This window comes from Podarcis filfolensis (assembly GCF_964270895.1).
Source record: "Podarcis filfolensis genome assembly, chromosome: 8".
Classification (NCBI taxonomy): Eukaryota; Metazoa; Chordata; class Lepidosauria; order Squamata; family Lacertidae; genus Podarcis; species Podarcis filfolensis.
In genome coordinates this window covers 62,537,971-62,555,068 of record NC_139611.1, presented here as the reverse complement: position 1 = coordinate 62,555,068, position 17,098 = coordinate 62,537,971, and the positions used below count along the sequence as shown (strand labels likewise).

At 43.8% G+C, this 17,098-nt stretch overlaps 1 protein-coding gene across 2 annotated transcripts in view; it reads right to left on the bottom strand.

Annotated features, from left to right (window-relative positions):
• GRHL3 (grainyhead like transcription factor 3) overlaps positions 1 to 8,010 on the bottom strand; it is a 49,753-nt gene extending 41,743 nt beyond the window's left edge. The window contains exon 1 of one of the 2 annotated variants that reach the window (XM_083625540.1): positions 7,844 to 8,010. In XM_083625540.1, coding sequence (XP_083481666.1) covers positions 7,844 to 7,860 — 17 coding nt within the window. In that variant the 5' untranslated portion in view covers positions 7,861 to 8,010. Of the gene's footprint in view, positions 1 to 1,663; positions 1,787 to 7,843 lie in introns of those variants that run through there. The other variant, XM_083625541.1, reaches the window with a different exon arrangement.
• Between the last annotated feature and the right edge of the window lie 9,088 nt (positions 8,011 to 17,098).

Genomic DNA, 17,098 nt, shown 5'->3' with positions numbered 1-17,098 from the left:
CTTTAGACCTAGAGATAAAACTCTGAATTACAAATCCCAGATGTTTAGGTCTGGGTTCTGGGGCACCATGCATACTCAAAGGCAACTCTTCCACATATTCCAGAACTACGTTACAGGTAAGACTGCATGACTGACCAAAATTTATTGTTACAGCTGAAATTAATTTTATGGGGGGGGGAACAAATTCGTTTAGCATGCATTTGTTGAAGAAATTTTAATTTTTATCCTATTCTTCAAGGGTTCTCCTGCTTCAAAATTAGATGCTGATAGATTTAGGGATTAAAAAAAACCCCAGAGAAAATGAGGGGGAATTTACAAGTATATTTCAAAATGTCTGGAATTGATAAGGTCAGTCCTCGATCCAAAAATGTAGCCAACGTTTTGAAATTGTGAAAAAAAATCATTTCAGCTCTGTAAAACGTTTGCAAGCATTGAACTCTGAACTAGGAAAGCTACACCTTCTGAATTTCAGCTGAATACAGATGTTAAAAGCATGGGAACATTCTCAGGATTTAAAAAGGCCGCTCCAACCCTGGTACTGGGGGGAAGCTTTTTTCCAGAAGCCACACCTATGGCTTGGATGAAGTCTTGATCCTTGTAAAACATTGTAAAGCTTTTTATTAGATTTGGCTCTTGGCTTGCTTAAAATTAAGCTTTTAAGGGGCACAAGGTGCCTCACAAACACAAACACTGGTATCGGAAAAAGTATCTTGGTTACCCCAGTGCAAAAATTTGATTATTTAGAGATGGGGTGGGCTGGTATCAGTCTTCTGTGACCTACCCACTCACTCTCTTATTTTGTTTGAATCCCCGTGGTGGGATTTAATTTTACAAAGCAAAGGGCAGTTGCTCCACACTTTGGCTGTGTTCACACCAAACATTTAAAGCACATTATTCCTCCCCAAAGAATCTTGGGAACTGCACTTTGCCCCTCCAAGAGCTACAATTCCCAGCACCCTTAGCAAACTACAACTCCCAGCATTATGCGCTTTGAAATGTTATGGTGTGCAGTATCCAGGTTATCTGCCTTAAATTATGCAGAACATGCCTTATTTTATGAGAAGGTAAAAAGTGTGCTGCTGGAAGGTAAAAAGTGTGCCCATTTGCTGAGGTGTGTATTCTTTGCAGGAATTCCAACCCCAGCTGCTGCCCAAGTGCAGTGGCGTAGCGTGGGGGGTGCAGGGGGGGCCGGCCGCACCGGGCGCAACATCTGGGGTTAGGGCAAATCCATGAGTTAGGGGCGCAAATCCACGGGTTAGGGGGCGCAAATTACTTGCCTTGCCCCGGGTGCTGACAACCCACGCTACGCCACTGCCCAAGTGACCCTATGGGAACTGGACATTGGCTAGTGGGTTCACTGGCCTAGCACCATATGCACTGACACCCCCCCCCCCAATTCAGAGAACACCCTGCCTTCAACTTAAATTGGCAAGGAAAATCATGGGATTAGGCACACAGTAACAGCGTAGAAAGAACCTAGGGATATAGGAAGCTCTCCCTGGTCCACCTAGATGACTACTGTGGACACTGGCTGGCAACAGCTCTCCAGGGTTTCAGACAGGAGTCTCTCCTGCCACTACCTGCTGCAAGGCAGATTATCTACCACTAAGACATGACTCTCCTCCAATGTATACACCTAAGAAAAAACAGGAACTGGACTTACTTTTAAAAAACCAGGTCCAGTTGTAAGCCCCTACCTTCCTATCTTCTTCAAACAGCATTGTGTGTAATTTTAATTTGAAATAAGAGAGAGACAGGGAGAGAGAGGGAAACAACACCCAGCAGCAGCAGCGTGACTGTAAAACAGATCCCTCTCTCTCGGCAGGGACCAGCCCTTCTGTGCTTTAATGAAGGGCTTTAACCTTTTCATTCACCAAAAACATAACTCAACATTTTAATAGCACGCCTTGTTGCATGACAAAAATTTGCTCCTGGCAATCATGGTTTCGACCACAAAACCACAGGAGGGAGCAGCTCTTGGTTAACTCTTTCAGGGCTGCCTGCTGCCTCGACGCACTTCTGGCTTGCTGACAAGGCCCTGCTTGTTAAAAGCTTTGTCTGAGGCTATGTGCGCACCACACGTTTAATGCACATGACTTTCCCCCATAGACTCATGGGAACTGTAGTTTACCCATCACAGAACTACAGTCCCCAGGATTCTTTGTGGGAGGTCCTACACTTTAAAGGCAGCCCATGTTGGATCACATGCAAAGGTGCTATTTTTCAACCTATTTTTTTCCTTCCATTGAATAGAATGCAGCTTTAAAGAGCTTTGGGACGTCTCCTGCCACATTTTGCCATTGCTGTCACAATCTAGATTCTCATGAACTCTGCACGCTATTCGCAACAGACAGCTAGAGCCAGCCCTGGTTTTCCTAATAAGTATGGACACACGTGTGTACGTTACTGGATTTTTTTCAGCACTGGATGACAGTGGAATGTGTAAACTTTCTTCATAGAAAAGTACTGCATGTGGGAGTGATGGGAAAGGGCCTCCTTGCCCATGTGGTGAGGTGGTTGCCTCAGGGGGCAGATCCACCTGCTCCCTCGCCCCCACCTCCTCCTGCTCCATTCCCAGGTCACCTCAGACTATTCACTGTGTGGGCTGGGGGTTATGGGTGTTGGGAGCCCAGAACCATCTGGAGGGCCACAGGTTATTCACAGCCTCCACACACCCTCTGGTGCAGGCTGCCATCACTTCACACAAGTCAACGTAGAGTGTCTTTATTGGGTAGGTTTTCCCAAAAAAGGGCTCATCTAAATATGCACGTGCCAAAATCCATTCATTTAGTGAAAAGAAATCCAGGAAGAAAACATTTCTCCACAAGTTTTTTTTCCAGTTCTGTATTTCAGACATAAGAGCCACAAATTATGTCCCTTGTCTCAGAAGGATGCTGAACACTATTCATCTTTCTTCTGCATGGTGCAGTGTCTAGACTAGGAAGTGCATGAAGGTCCAGGTTCAAATGCTAACACCCCCAGGAAGTTTAGTGTTGTGTCCTTTGGACCAGTCACCAACTCAGCCTAACCTCCTACCTCATAAGGATGTTGTGAGGATCAGGGAAAGCACGAATGCCTCCTACATTTCTTTAGAGTGGAAACAGGAAACCTGTGGCACCCCATATGTTTTGGACATTGGCCAGGTTGATGGGAGCTGATAGGAATTGGAGTCCGACCACATTTGAAGGGCCACAGGTTCCCCAACCCTGCTTCAGAGGAAGGGTGGGAGGGTAACAGCAATGAAAACTATTGCCTGACCACAGGGGCTACCATGTCAAGCCATATTCTGGGTCTCTCCTATCCCCGAAATAATACTATCTTATTTAGTTGTTTAACATGGTTTATAAGAGGCTGAATTTTAAAAGAACAACAACTTGCAAGTGGGTTACATAACACAAAATATTCCTAAGAAAATACAAATTAAAACAATTTGATATTTCTTTCCTTCAAAGTATGAGGCAGGGGTTCTTGCCACTTTCCTCCTCAAGGTCTGAACCTCCCAGAAGCCCAAGTCGCTGTGGGGGCGCCAAAGTTTCGAACAAGCAATTTACATGAACACTGTGGCTGAACTGCCATTTTGGTAAGGGAGTTCATTTCTCACTTTTGCTCATCCCTTCCTCAAAGCCCTCCTGGCTATTCTGGAAATGGTTATTGAACCGAGCCCATCCCCAAATGATTTTGACGTCGAGGGCATTGTCTCTTCTGCTCTTGTCAAAGAAGGTCTCTTTGAAGGCACCTGCAGTTCTCCCAAAGTTCTGCTGCCCACGCCTTCAGGTCAAAACCAACCCATATAAAGTCTGGCCATTGATCATCCTCCTGATCAATCATTCGGAATAAGCTTGCCCATCACATGCCTGCATAAGCCACACAGTTCAAACAGAATAGAGGTGGCAGACAGGCTCACTTGCATCCATTTAGCTGAAAGCATCAAAGCAAATGAAGCCACGATTCTCAAGACAGGAGAGAAAGCAGAAAATACTTTAAACAGCACCTCCCCCCCCAAACCCCCAACCATTAGCATTCAGCATCACAAAAGAAAGAGGTGAGTAACTTCCTTTGAAAGAGAAGGGAGGATGGAGTAATAAAGCCATTAATTCTGAGGGAGCCAGAAGCAGCTGGGACATTGACTCACACAATCTCTTTGGTCTGAATTGCCATTCAGTATATCTGTATATAAAAAGCCAAGACCACAACTAAATGATTGGCCACTGTGAGAACAGGATGCTGGACTAGTGGGCCATTAGCCTGATCTTAAGCCCCCCCCCCTTTCCTCTCTCTCTCACACACACTCACCATTTTAGAAAAGCCTCTCAAACTTTTACTATTCAAAGACTTCACAAGGGAAAACACCTGCTCATTACATGGGCTTGATTGGCAGTTCTTCAGAACAGGATCCTCTTTTGGTTAGGCTGTTTTAGAAGAGGAATTGGGAACCCGTGGCCCTCCAGACTCCTGTTGGACTCCACCTCCTCTCAGTCCCAGGCAGCATGACTAGTAGTTAAGGGATGGTGGGAGTTGTAGTCCAGCAACCTCTGGAGGGGCACAGAGCCCCCAGCCCTGCTTTATAAGGTGCCTTGTACACAGGCTATCCTGCAACAGCAGTGATGACAATTATGATACCACTGGAGTGCACATGCACACATTTTACAGCTTGCACACAAGCTAGTATTTTACAGCCGGCAACTTGCATTTGGTCCGGGTGCCATAATTAAGGCAAGCTAAAGTTCCTTTGATCTATAAACTTCCCTCTAGCTACTGCTTAGAACCATAGAGGCAGATGCAACAGATGCCTCCAGCTATAGGAACTTAGCAGCAACAAAGCATCAGGATCAAATCAATTTCTAGCACAAACTAGAAACGCAAGCAGGCAACAACCTACTTCATGCCATGACCAGATGACCAGAGAAGGTGCGGAAAGCTTGCATGCACGGATGGGAAAAGTTATAGAATCACAGAATTGTAGAGTTGGAAGGGATCTTGAGGGTCATCTAGTCCAACCCATTGCAATGTAGGAATCTTGTTGCCCAATGTTGTAGTAACAAAGGCAAAATTGTAGATTTTCTGTAAGGCTGCTGAAATTACACATGCAAGACACTTAGAGCCATTTTAAAATGTATAGCATTATTTATGTACCACTTATCAAAAAATATCTAGGTAGTTCACATAAAATGGTATAAAATAGTCATTAAAATAGCAATAAGAGAGAGCACAGGAAGCCATCTTTTCCTGAGCCAAACCATTGGTCCATCCAACAATATTGTCTACACTGACTGGCAGCAGCTGCCCAGGATTTTAGATATAGAGTTTTCTCTCAATCCTAGCTGTAGGCCTACATGCCAGAGACTGAACCTGGGACCTTCCTCATACAATAAAACGCACTTCCAATGAAAGGTATGTGGGGAAGTCACTCCCATTAAAAAAGAGAGTAAGGCCTGTTTCTTAAAACAGAAGACACACAGGAGCCTTAAAATGGGGTTGCCAGCTTGTTCCATGGCCCTGCTTCTATGCCATAAATTGTAGTCTGTTCACAAAAAATTAAATGAACCAAGCTGTTCCCATGACTTCATCTCAATTGAAGCAAAAACTCCACTTGTTTAGAATGAGCTGCTATTAAAGACACAAGAGCAATTCTAGTAGAGAAAATTAGCAGCCCTAACCTAAGGGCAACTGTGTGTACAGACAGACAGGCAATCAGGTACACCATTCATCTTTCAAAATACAAATGAATAAGCTAACTCAAGAAAATATGCGTACCAAGGAGGGAAAAGCAGTAGAATAAGTTTTTACTAGTGAACAGAGAGTTGGTGCAAGATATGGGCTGTGTGTACACATCTAGCACATACCAGCTCTTGGTTTGCGAGGCAATGTACACACATCAGTCACAATCTGTATCTATCCTGTGGTTTATTGTGAAATATCCCATTTTGATTAATCCCTCCCCCCACCCCCAGCTTTGATCTAAACTGAGAAGACCTAGCTGTACAGTAAGCCCGAAACTTGTGCACATTTAACTTTTGCACGTTCAGCTTTGCACGCTTGCCAGAAATGTTTTTTTAAAAGGGGGCGGAAAGAGGGGGAGGGGTGTCCAGGGAAAAGACTTTGGCAATTCCACCTGCCATTGAACCCAGTGTGTTTTTTGCTAGGTGCGATTTTGGCTTTAGGTGCAATTCCTGGAACATTAACACCCCCCCCTAAACTGTACTTCAAACCAGTAATGTGTACACGGGCATAGTAATCTGAAGGCATAGCCTCATTGTGCCCCACCCCCTGGTGGCCACAGGAGATTCTGTGTTTGAAAGGAGATGCGTTTGCATTGCGCATTTGGAACCCTGAAGGTGGCCACACTCTATCTGAAGCAATAGTTACATTTTTGGGAGAGGAATCAGTTGTGATTTGCATATGGCCCATTGTCAGGCTGAATGGAAAGTAGCCAGCTTAGAGTCACTGCACAACCTGAAAGCTCTCACATTACTTCAACTAAACTTTAGTCCAATAGGAAAGCTTTTCATATTCTGTAGGTTTAACAGCTACCCATGCAAAGGAAAATATCCAGATGTTCCTCATCTGAAAGAGCACAATACTGAATTCTGCTGAACATAATAGGTGTCCCCTGTTTCAGAGCACGTCTTCCCACATCCTTTAATGATGAAATCATGACATTCAGGTCTGGGAATTAAACGTGATACCAAATGTATGTGTACAGGAGGCAGATTTTCCAGGTTTCAACTTTCCAATGAAAAACGTCAATAATATTCCACATAATACTTTCCTGGGTCTGACTGTAACTAAAAAGTCTTAATTTTCATCACTCAGTTCTGCTAAGGAAGTAATTAGGGGTGAATCATATGCAAGCAAGCTTCAAGTCTGCTAGGGCATCTCCCTTTGACTTCAGATGACATTATTGTGATTAATTTTAAATACCCACCCTTCACTAGGTCACAAGGTGAGTTACATCAATATAAAATATAGCGTTAAGAACAAATCATAATTGCAACTAGAGTGGGTCCTAAAATGATCCTAGAGGAGTGGCCCTCCATTCTGGACTTCTGGCAGTGCGATTTTCCATAAGCACTTGATGTAGTGCTCTTGCCTAATAAACGTGCTAGTCCTTAAGGTGCCACAAGATTCTCCCCAAAGGTGTGTTTTCATCAACATTTGGGAACGAACTACAGTCCTTGCGCGCACGAACACGCAGAGACACACTCAACTCAGAACCACTTTCCATATCCCACTGTGTCTATGAAATCAGTCTATCGAAAATTACACACATCCAGGGGAAAACCTCATTGAAAGATCGCGGTAAAGGGAAACCGTATCCTAGAGCGGACACACACCAATAAGAGCGGACACACTCCTCGGGAAAATAACCGCACACTAAACATCCCGAGGAAGGAGGGAGACGAAGGAAACTGGCGACACTTGCGATTTCTCCCCCAGAATTTAGAATGTTAGGACACGATCCAGCCGAAGTTAAATACTTTCAGTTTACTTCAGAGCGGAAGTCAAGCACGCTCCCTTGGCTGCCACCCACCACCGCACAAGTTTCTTTAAAAAGGGTTCAGTTTCGGCTGGATTTTACCCAGAAAACACCGACTTTTCTTCTTTTTAGAAATAAAATAAACAGCGCATTAAAACATCACACAGCCTCAAGGTTTGTTGTTATTAAGGAGGACATCAGAGAATGCTAGGCAAGAAGGCGGAAAGACTGAATTTCCCAGCTCTTTCTTAAAGAGCTTTCATTGGAGAAGTGGCTACCTTAAATCACAGCACGAGTGGGAAGCCTTAAAATCTGTCTCCGCTGAAAAACGCGATCGCTCAAAGTAATAAAAAGCAATTAACTTACTCGATCTCATTAGACATGTTCCCCCAACGTTTTCCACTCCCTCGCCAACAGTAAGATCTTCAGATATTTTTCCACCTCTTTTAACCTCTACTAATACCGTCTTCTAAACAGAGACATCACCTGGAAAGTGAAGAGTTGGATTCAAGTTAGAGGTTTATGTGTGGTGCAGGCATTCTGCTGACAGGTAAGGTCTCTCGAGGCTTGCTTCTGATTGGCCGGAGGAGACAGGTGCCAGAAGACAGGTACACCTCAGCAGGTGCAAGGGTTAACCCTTTGCAAACCGAGCAGCCAGTTACTGAGACAAGGAGCTACCTTTTTAATGCTGGGGGGGGGGGAGATGAGTGAGGAGGCAAAAGAATAAGGAAAATTCCTGGAGGGCAAAAAGATGGAAGACAAAAAAAAAAAAGTGGTGTGGATTCTCTTATGAAATCTTTTGGGTTTGTGTTCATTGTCAGGAGTTTTGGATTTTTAGACAATGCAAGGGTGAAGCTGTCCACCTGTTACTCTTGGAAGAGAGGGGAGTGGGGGAAGCCTTTTGTCTGCAAGGAACGAAAAATCATGAAAATGTAGGACAATATGTGCGAGGTAGTTTTGTTGTCGTCTTATAGTGATTCAGTGAAATGCTTTGCATCTGTCAATATGTACCAACACTTCTTGATAACTTAATTTAAAAAGTTAATGGCTAAAAATTAAATCCTGGTACATTTTTCATGCACATTGTCAACTAATCTGTACTGGTGGACATATTATTGCTGTTGTTGTTGTTGTTGTTAAACTTGTTGGTTGCTTTTCAAACTGGCATACAATATATAAACAAATATATACATTTTTCAAATAAAGGCAATGCCAAAAGAGTCAAAGTCTGTTGCCTTTTGTTGTTTACTAAAGTCAAGTTTTCCCACCCTTAAAGTACTTCGTTCAGAGAAGCTGCACAGAATGAAATTCTCTCTTGTGTATGCAAGCTCAGCTCGCAGCTGGCTGGGGCTGGGGCTGAGGGAAGCCGCGGTCCAAAACATAGGGGGAGGCACCAGGTTGGGGGAGGCTGCCTTACAAAGTGATCAAGGCAGATCACTTTGAGATGTTATCATTGCCACCTTACAGGGGAGACATCAGAAGATGCCACCAACTGAGCCAGACCATTGATCCATCTATTTCCCTGTGGTTTAAACTGCCCAACAGCACCTCACCAGACTTTCCAACCAGGAGTCTTTCCCAGACCACCTTAGGCAGGGGTCAGCAACCTATTTCAGCTGGTGGCATCCCTCAGACCTTGTGGCGGGCCAGACTATATTCTGAAAAAAAATATGAATGAATTCCTATGCCCCACAAATAACCCACAGACGCATTTTAAATAAAAGGACACATTCTACTCATGTAAAAACACACTGATTCCCAGACTGTCCATGGGCCGAATTGAGAAGACAATTGGGCCGCATCTGGCCCCCGGGCCTTAGGTTGCCTACCCCTGACCTTAGGCATGCCAGGAATTGAACTTGGAGCCTTCTGCATACAATGCATGTGCCAATTCTTTCCTCCCCACGAAGTGTCTTTTAATTGCACTCCTCATCATGTCTACTCAGAAGTAAGTCCCACTGAATTAAATGGGGCTTACTCCTGGGAAAGTGCGGCTAGGATTGCAGCATATGTGCTGTTGTCCACCTCCTCCTCTTCCTTCCTCTTCCTAATGTAAACATGATGGTAGGCGGCAAGTCCTGTGCCATGCTGCATGGCTTTCTTCAAACCAGGTTCTTTGACCTGAGCGTCCATGATCACACCGCAGAGTTTATTAGCCTTGGCAGGCACTGTGCTGCGCTGATACACTACCAAGTGAAATGGCTGAGGGCTGTTAAAAAGAGACTCGGGGCATGTGCAACGCCACATCATTCATTTCTCACGATTCTTTAGATCCCACCTTTCAGGACACAAGACAAGTTATCCTGGTCCGAGTTGCCACCATATGTACATTCAGTGGCGTAGCGTGGGTTGTCAGCACCCGGGGCAAGGCAAGTAATTTGCGCCCCCTAACCCGTGGATTTGCGCCCCCTAACCCATGGATTTGCGCCCCCTTACCCATGGATTTGCCCTAACCCCAGATGTTGCGCCCCGTGCGGCCGGCCCCCCCTGCACCCCCCACGCAAGCCACTGTGTACATTGAGTCTATATTTTGATGGCTTTCTTTCCCAGAGGTCAGCCATCCATTTCCCAGGAGTAACCTGCTGCTCCAAGCTGTGGCGTTTAGGACAATCTAGCCAAAGAGGCTAAAGCCACTTCCATTTCAGGCCCACAAATCAGCACAAGGTAGTGATAGGTTTCTACAAGCAAAGAGAGTGTTCAGTGGGACAGCCTGAACACCCCTTAATAAAAAGAGACTTGACATCACTGCTCTTAAGTAACAGCACTTTCCAGTTATTGAACCCACATGTGGTTATTGGTGTCACCAGTTCAAAGGAAATGTTTAAGAAGATTTCCTTCCGGACATCATCCCTGTGCTTTTATCCTGTTTCCTGGCACACCCAATAGAAATGAATCTGCCGTGCTTTTTAGTGGGAAAGTCTATGCATTTCTGTTATATACAACTCAAAATAGTCCAGAATCCAGGGTATTTGAAGGACTGCCTTTTCTCACATAAACCTCCCTGTTCCTTAATATCATCGTAGGGTGTCCTCCTCTAGGTCTCCTTGCTTGCAGAAATTAGGCCGGCGGCGACCAGGGATTGTGGCACACTCTGGTGGCACAGAAATTGTGGAACATTTATTTTGTGACTAATCTTCCATCTGTGGGGCAAGAAGTCAAAACTGTTTTATTTCCCTGAACATTTAGCAGATTATTATTATTATTAATATTATTATTTCCCTTACAGCTATCTGATTACATAATGTTTCTTGACATTCAAATTTATGTTTGGATTGGTTTTTTCAAGGTGGTTGTGGCTGCTGCTGTCATTTCATTGTTTGTGGCTCTGTTTCAGCTTTGTTAGCTGCCTTGAAGGCTTGGTAGAGATAAGGTTGGGTACAACAAAAGTTTTAAACAAAACAAAATATAAATAGAGCTGTTCTCTGTGCAATGCAGTCCTTTATGATGCACATACTTATTCAGCAGTAAGTCCCAATAAATTCAGTAAGCGAGTTAAGATTTGCAGCCTTAATCAGATAGATTAAGGGCGGGGAACCTCAGATTTAAGACACAGAACTGAACTGTAGAGTTGGAAGGGATCCCAAGGGTCATCTAGTCCAACCCCCGGCAATGCTGGGATTCTGCCCACACTCATCCCTGGGTGGGCTCAAACCACCAACTTTCTGGTTAACAGCCAGACTCACTGACCCATTGCGCCACCTGAGGGCTCATAATTGCTGCTTAATTAAACCATTTCTTTTTTTGCAAAAATGCTAATTGTTTTTACTTCGCTACTTCTTAAATGCTCATCTTAGAAAAGCATCATCTTAGAAGAGGCATTTCCCCCTGTCATACACACATATAAAGCAGGAGGTGCCACATATGCAGAAATGTGCCACCTAAAAAATTAACTGTATGCTCCCCCTCCTCAAACTATTGTTTTTTTAAATGTGCAGATTGATTCACGTTTAACCCATGAATTAATCAATTAAACACCTTGTTGGCTTATTTGGCTGCATAAACTGTACTCCTCCAATGCACAGATGTTTGTCTTTTGGGCTCCCTCTCCTCAACACAGCCACAGCTTCAAACTCGGCTATTGTTGAGAAGTTAAGATTTATGCAACAGAAACAAAACTAATTAAGTATTCAAGCACTTCCCATCCTCCTGGAGAGTTTCTGTCACCCACGTTGCAAACGAGAGTAGGCAAGTGGATGGGCTTGGCGTCTGACTCACTTCAGTTGGGGATGGAAGGCAATTCAGCGGAGGATTCCAAGCGACATGTCGGAACAAGCCGATTTGAAAGGAAGGAAAAAGTTCAGCATACCCTCCCTCTCCCTTCTCCCTCCATCTCTCTTTCTCTCTCTTATCAACAAAAGTGTTTCCATCTTATCCCTCTAGGGAAGACTTGCAGCTTAAACAGTGCCAGATTTACACACAAGCTAAGTAAACGACAGTTTCGGTCCTCAGATTATGAGGGGCCTCTAAACACACACACACACACACACACACACACACGTATAGTAAATTTCAAGGGTTACATAACTGGCTGAAAAATAATGAAATAATAGGGTTATGTCCAGCTGGAATTAGTGTACATATGTCTGAGTAGACCTTGCATTGGATGCAGCCTGTATACTTTTTCTTGTAATGTTTTGGACCTCTTAAATTTTATATCGTATGGGGCCTCAGCTTTAAAAATGCTTACGAAAATACAAAGCCACCCCCACCCCACCGCCGATGGATGTGCCTCTGACCCTCCAAGTGTCCCTATTTTCCAGGGATGTCCCTGATTTAGAGAAGCTGTCACGGTTTCTGATTTCATCCCGGAATGTTCCACTTTTCCTTAGGATGTCCCTATTTTCATTGGAGAAATGTTGAAGGGTATAGAGTTATCTGCCCCCAAGCCATCTGAAGGGAATCCTGTATAGAGAAGGTTTTTTAAAAAATGTTTAATGTTTTGTTATGTTTCTATATATGCTGGGGCAACCCAGTAAGATGTGTGGGGTATAAATAGTAAAATTATCATTATGGAATGGGAAAATAGTAAAATTATTATTATGGAATGGGACGTCCCTATTTCCACTGGAGAAATGTTGGAGGGTATGGTGAACGAGTAACCTTCAGGGGAGCAGAGAAAAATGGGGATGTTGCTGCAGGGCAGACTTTGGTAGCTGTGTCACCACAAAACCAGGTAACCTGAGAACCCTTTTTGTGTGTGTGCATGTCTTTTTGAGGGTATTTTTTTGGGGGGGGGTGTAAGTTTATATCCCAGAATGTAATGTGTGAATGAGACAAATGTAATTGCAGGAGATGGCCGTATGCACACAAATCTCATCAAGAGGTCCATTCTTCTGTACAACATAGGAACTGGGCTTTTGGTGTGATATAACTCCCTCCTGTTACATATCAGACAGGTGCCATCTTGACTGTCTTTTTGGTCCACTCTAAGGAATGTTTATATTGCGCTCTGTGGATTGTTTAAATTGTTAATTGTTTCACGGGAAGCGAAACGAAACAGAGCAAAATAAATAAATAAGCATGCGATGTCATCAGGGCCGGATTTAGGTTTGATGAAGCCCTAAGCTACTGAAGGTAATGGGGCCCTTTATATGTCCAGCTGTCCTTTGTCAACAACAAATTGTAACTGTTTTTTGTGTTGACTATACAGTGGTAGCTCGGGTTACATATGCTTCAGGTTACATACTCTTCAGGTTACAGACTCCGCTAACCCAGAAATATTACCTCGGGTTAAGAACTTTGCTTCAGGATGAGAACAGAAATTGTGCGATGGCGGCGTGGCAGCAGCAGCGGGAGGCCTCATTAGCTAAAGTGGTGCTTCAGGTTAAGTACAGTTTCAGGTTAAGAACGGACCTCCAGAATGAATTAAGTTCTTAACCCGAGGTACCACTGTATGCTATATGGTAATTTATGGACCTAATTGGTATCTAAAGCCATTTGCACATGACAAAATATGTATTTTATCGAAGTACATCCAGTTTTTTCCCCTTTAATTTTTTGCCCCCCCCCAAGAGAGTGGGGCCCTAAGCTGTAGCTTGTTTAGCTTATACAGTCATACACAAGTGCAAAATGACATCACGCGCATGCGCAGAAGCGGCAAATCGCAACCCGCGCGTGTGCAGACGTGCTGCTGAGGGTTGCATTCTTTTCATGTAGCGAATAGGCCTCTGGGATGGATCCCGTTCACAACCAGAGGTACCACTGTATGTACCGGTAAATCCGACACTGGATGTCATCAAAGGACACTCATGAGGGAGCCAGAACTGGCTGCAGGAAGTCCACGTTTCATGCTGTTCAGCAGAGCACAGGAGCGACAGCTGGTGCCCAGTGATTCATTCATTATTATTTTTTCAGATTTCCTACCCGCCCTTTACAACAGCAAACACACAAGTATAAAACAAATAAACCATATTTGTTTCTGTTTACCAACCATAAAGCAAGAATACTGCAAAAATCATTAGAAGCTGTTGCATATACCTATTTATTTGCTATTTATTTCAACAACTTAGGTATACCAATCACGGTCATCTCTAGGAGGTGTGCAAAACCTGAATACAATGATTTTTTTAAAAAAAAATGAGTTAAAATTATAAAATCTGACGAGTTGAAATGTCTGCTGGAAGAAAAAAAAATCTTCAGTAGGTTCTGGAAGTTCAACAGGGAGAGTTGATCTTAAGTGGAAGGCAGTTCTACAAAATTGGGGCCACAATACCTGAATGCAGTGCTCCTGGTAGACATCTGAGCCATGGGGAAACCACATACATAAAACAGCTTAAAACAAAACAGATCCCATATATAGAAGCAGCACAGTTAAGAAGAACTCTGCATATAAAAGCAGCTAAAAATAGTTGCAATATGACAGATGGGATAAAAATCTCCACTTAAAAGGCTTGTTGAAAGAGGAAAATCTTCAGCAGACCCCAGAAGGGCAACAGAGATGGTGCCTGTCTGATATGTAAAACAGGAGTTAGGTGCCACCACACTAAACAGAACAGTCCTCCTCCCAAGATTGTATCTGCGGGAGGCCCTCTCACAGTGCTCAATTAAGTATACAAGGGGTGAGATGATCTTTCAGGTCTGATGCCGGCCAGCAAAGAGTTAAAGAACAGGGCACCTTTGAGCACATTTTGAGCCTAGGGATTTGTTCTCAGAAGCAGTGCTGGCTTCTAATCAGATGGGCCATGATTAATTAATAAACTGAATCAATGACTTTATGTATACTATGCACTGACAATAAAATTCTTATGCTCTTATGCATGCCAGGCAGAAATCGGACAGGAGAAACTGCAGCCTGACACACATATATGGTGGGATGGGTGGGAAGATGGTCATGCTTGTTCAGTTTCACCCCACCCTGAAGATGTGGGGGGGGGGGAATGGAAGCCCAGCAGTGGGATTGCATTTGTGCAGTCATTACTAGCCAAGTGAATATCTCCGTAACACAGAGAGATGTATAAGAGACCCTGTTGTGTCCTAGACATGAATAGGAGCATGTTGAAATAATTTCTGTTACAAGCTGCCAAGATGCCTCCAGGCTTGGGCACCTAAATATTAGACCCTCCCCCCCCCCCCTCTCCTTCCTTTCCTCCCTCTGATTTTGGTATTTTGAATTTGTATCATCTGTCTTTTTTCAAAAACAGCAACTGATACTCCACCTTCTCAGAGTGTTTGGGGGAATGGGTGGGAAGAACCAGACATTCTCCCATGCACAAGGGTGACCCACTCCCTTTCCACTCCCCTGCTAAATATACCTTGGAACAAAAGCCCTTTATGATATTCTAAAAATAAAAGCGAGACAGGCAGTTAAGATGAACGGCACCAGGACCGAGCTGGTATTTCAAGGGAAATCTTAAGAAGAAATGAAAGCACTGCAGTACGTATTGTAACAAATCTGAAAGCCTACAGAACAGAACATTTAACAGTGTATATAATTGTGGCAAGCTGATCAGGACCTACTGAGATGCCTCTCAGATGTGAGGGTGAGAAAGCATGAGCTGGGTACCACGTACCTTTGGAGTCACCTTTGGACTGTCAGTATTTGAGGGATCCAAGCGCACACTGGGAAGTTTAGGTTTGCGCAGTGAAAGTGGATTCAAGTCTCTTGTCACCGTAGCACAACAAATCTGCTTCAAAAAGGAAACAGACTCTTTGCTGTTAGGGAAGTGATGGGGAAATGTATTAGAAAGTACAGAATGAACTGATGGTTAACAGGGAGACATGTAGACACCCTGCAAGCAAACCAGGATGAATGTTTACTGTCATATAACTGCCCCGCAAACAAATAGGAATGAATGCTCAATAATGATCAAATAGAATCTCTGAGTAAGCCAGGGTTGGGTGGTGAAAGCTTAATAGATATCACCCACAGTAACTGGTTAACTCTGGCTGCAGGAGCAGCTGCAAAGATCAGGCAGTGAGGGTGGCAGGGTTGTGATAAATCTTCCGCTTCAAAGGGTGGCAGCAGTGACTGGTGACAGGTGGAGCGGCTAATCATTTTAGAACCAATCAATAGTTGTAATAAGTGGCAATTTCACTGGCAATTGGAGGGTAACTCTAGTTGCAGGAGCAGATAAAAGCTCAGGCACACATGCATGCAAATACATTGCCTACAGTGGTACCTTGAGTTACAAACACTCCGGGTTACAGACTCCGCTAACCCGGAAGTAGTACCTCAGGTTAAGAACTTTACATCAGGATGAGAACAGAAATCGTGTGGTGGTGACACAGCGACAGTGGGAGGCCCCATTAGCTAAAGTGGTACCTCAGGTTAAGAATGGTTTCAGGTTAAGAACGGATCTCTGGAACTCATTAAGTTTGTAACCAGAGTTACCACTGTACAGTGAGCTAAACGGGACTGGAGCTAATGGGTTCCACTAGCAAAGCGTTTTGTTTTGTACACAAGCATGCAGTCTGCGGTGTTAAAATCTGTGATTCAAGCAAGCAAGCCATCCCGTTTTTCATGGCAAGAGCTTGCCAAGAACAGGGAAGACAATAGAATACCATCTCAAACAGTGAGCAAAATCACAAGGATAAAAACAGGGGCTCAACATTGGCTCGGAGTTGTTTACATTTGCCTGTGGATGTCAGTGGACACCAGATACAGGGCATTGGCTCAGTGCCATTCGGATGTCGCTGGACTCCAACTCCCATAATTCCTGGCCATGCGGGCTAGTACTGATGTGAGTTTTGAGCCAACCATAGCCGGAAAACATCACATTGGTTGCCACTGCCCTAACATGTACAAGCAAAAGCAGAGTGACCCAGGGAAGTCATTGTTCTGTGAGTGTTTGGGACTTTTTAGTTTAGAGAAAAGTGAGTAAGAGATGATGGAAGCTCTAGAATTCTGCATGACATGGAGAAAATGAATAGATAAAAGCTTTTCTCTCTCTCTTGGACATCCAGTGAAGCTGTGGGTGGTAAGGGCTAATGAATACTTTTAAGAGATGACTCCATATTCTATTTATTCTATTTGCATTTTCTGTAGTTGTTATTTTATTGCATTATGGAAAACTGTAATCTCATATGTTAAAAAGGGATGCTTTCATTAACATTTACATTTTGTTATATTTTGTAACTTGGTGAATTATATATTTTTCTCCTTGTGAGTGTAGTTTTCAATGG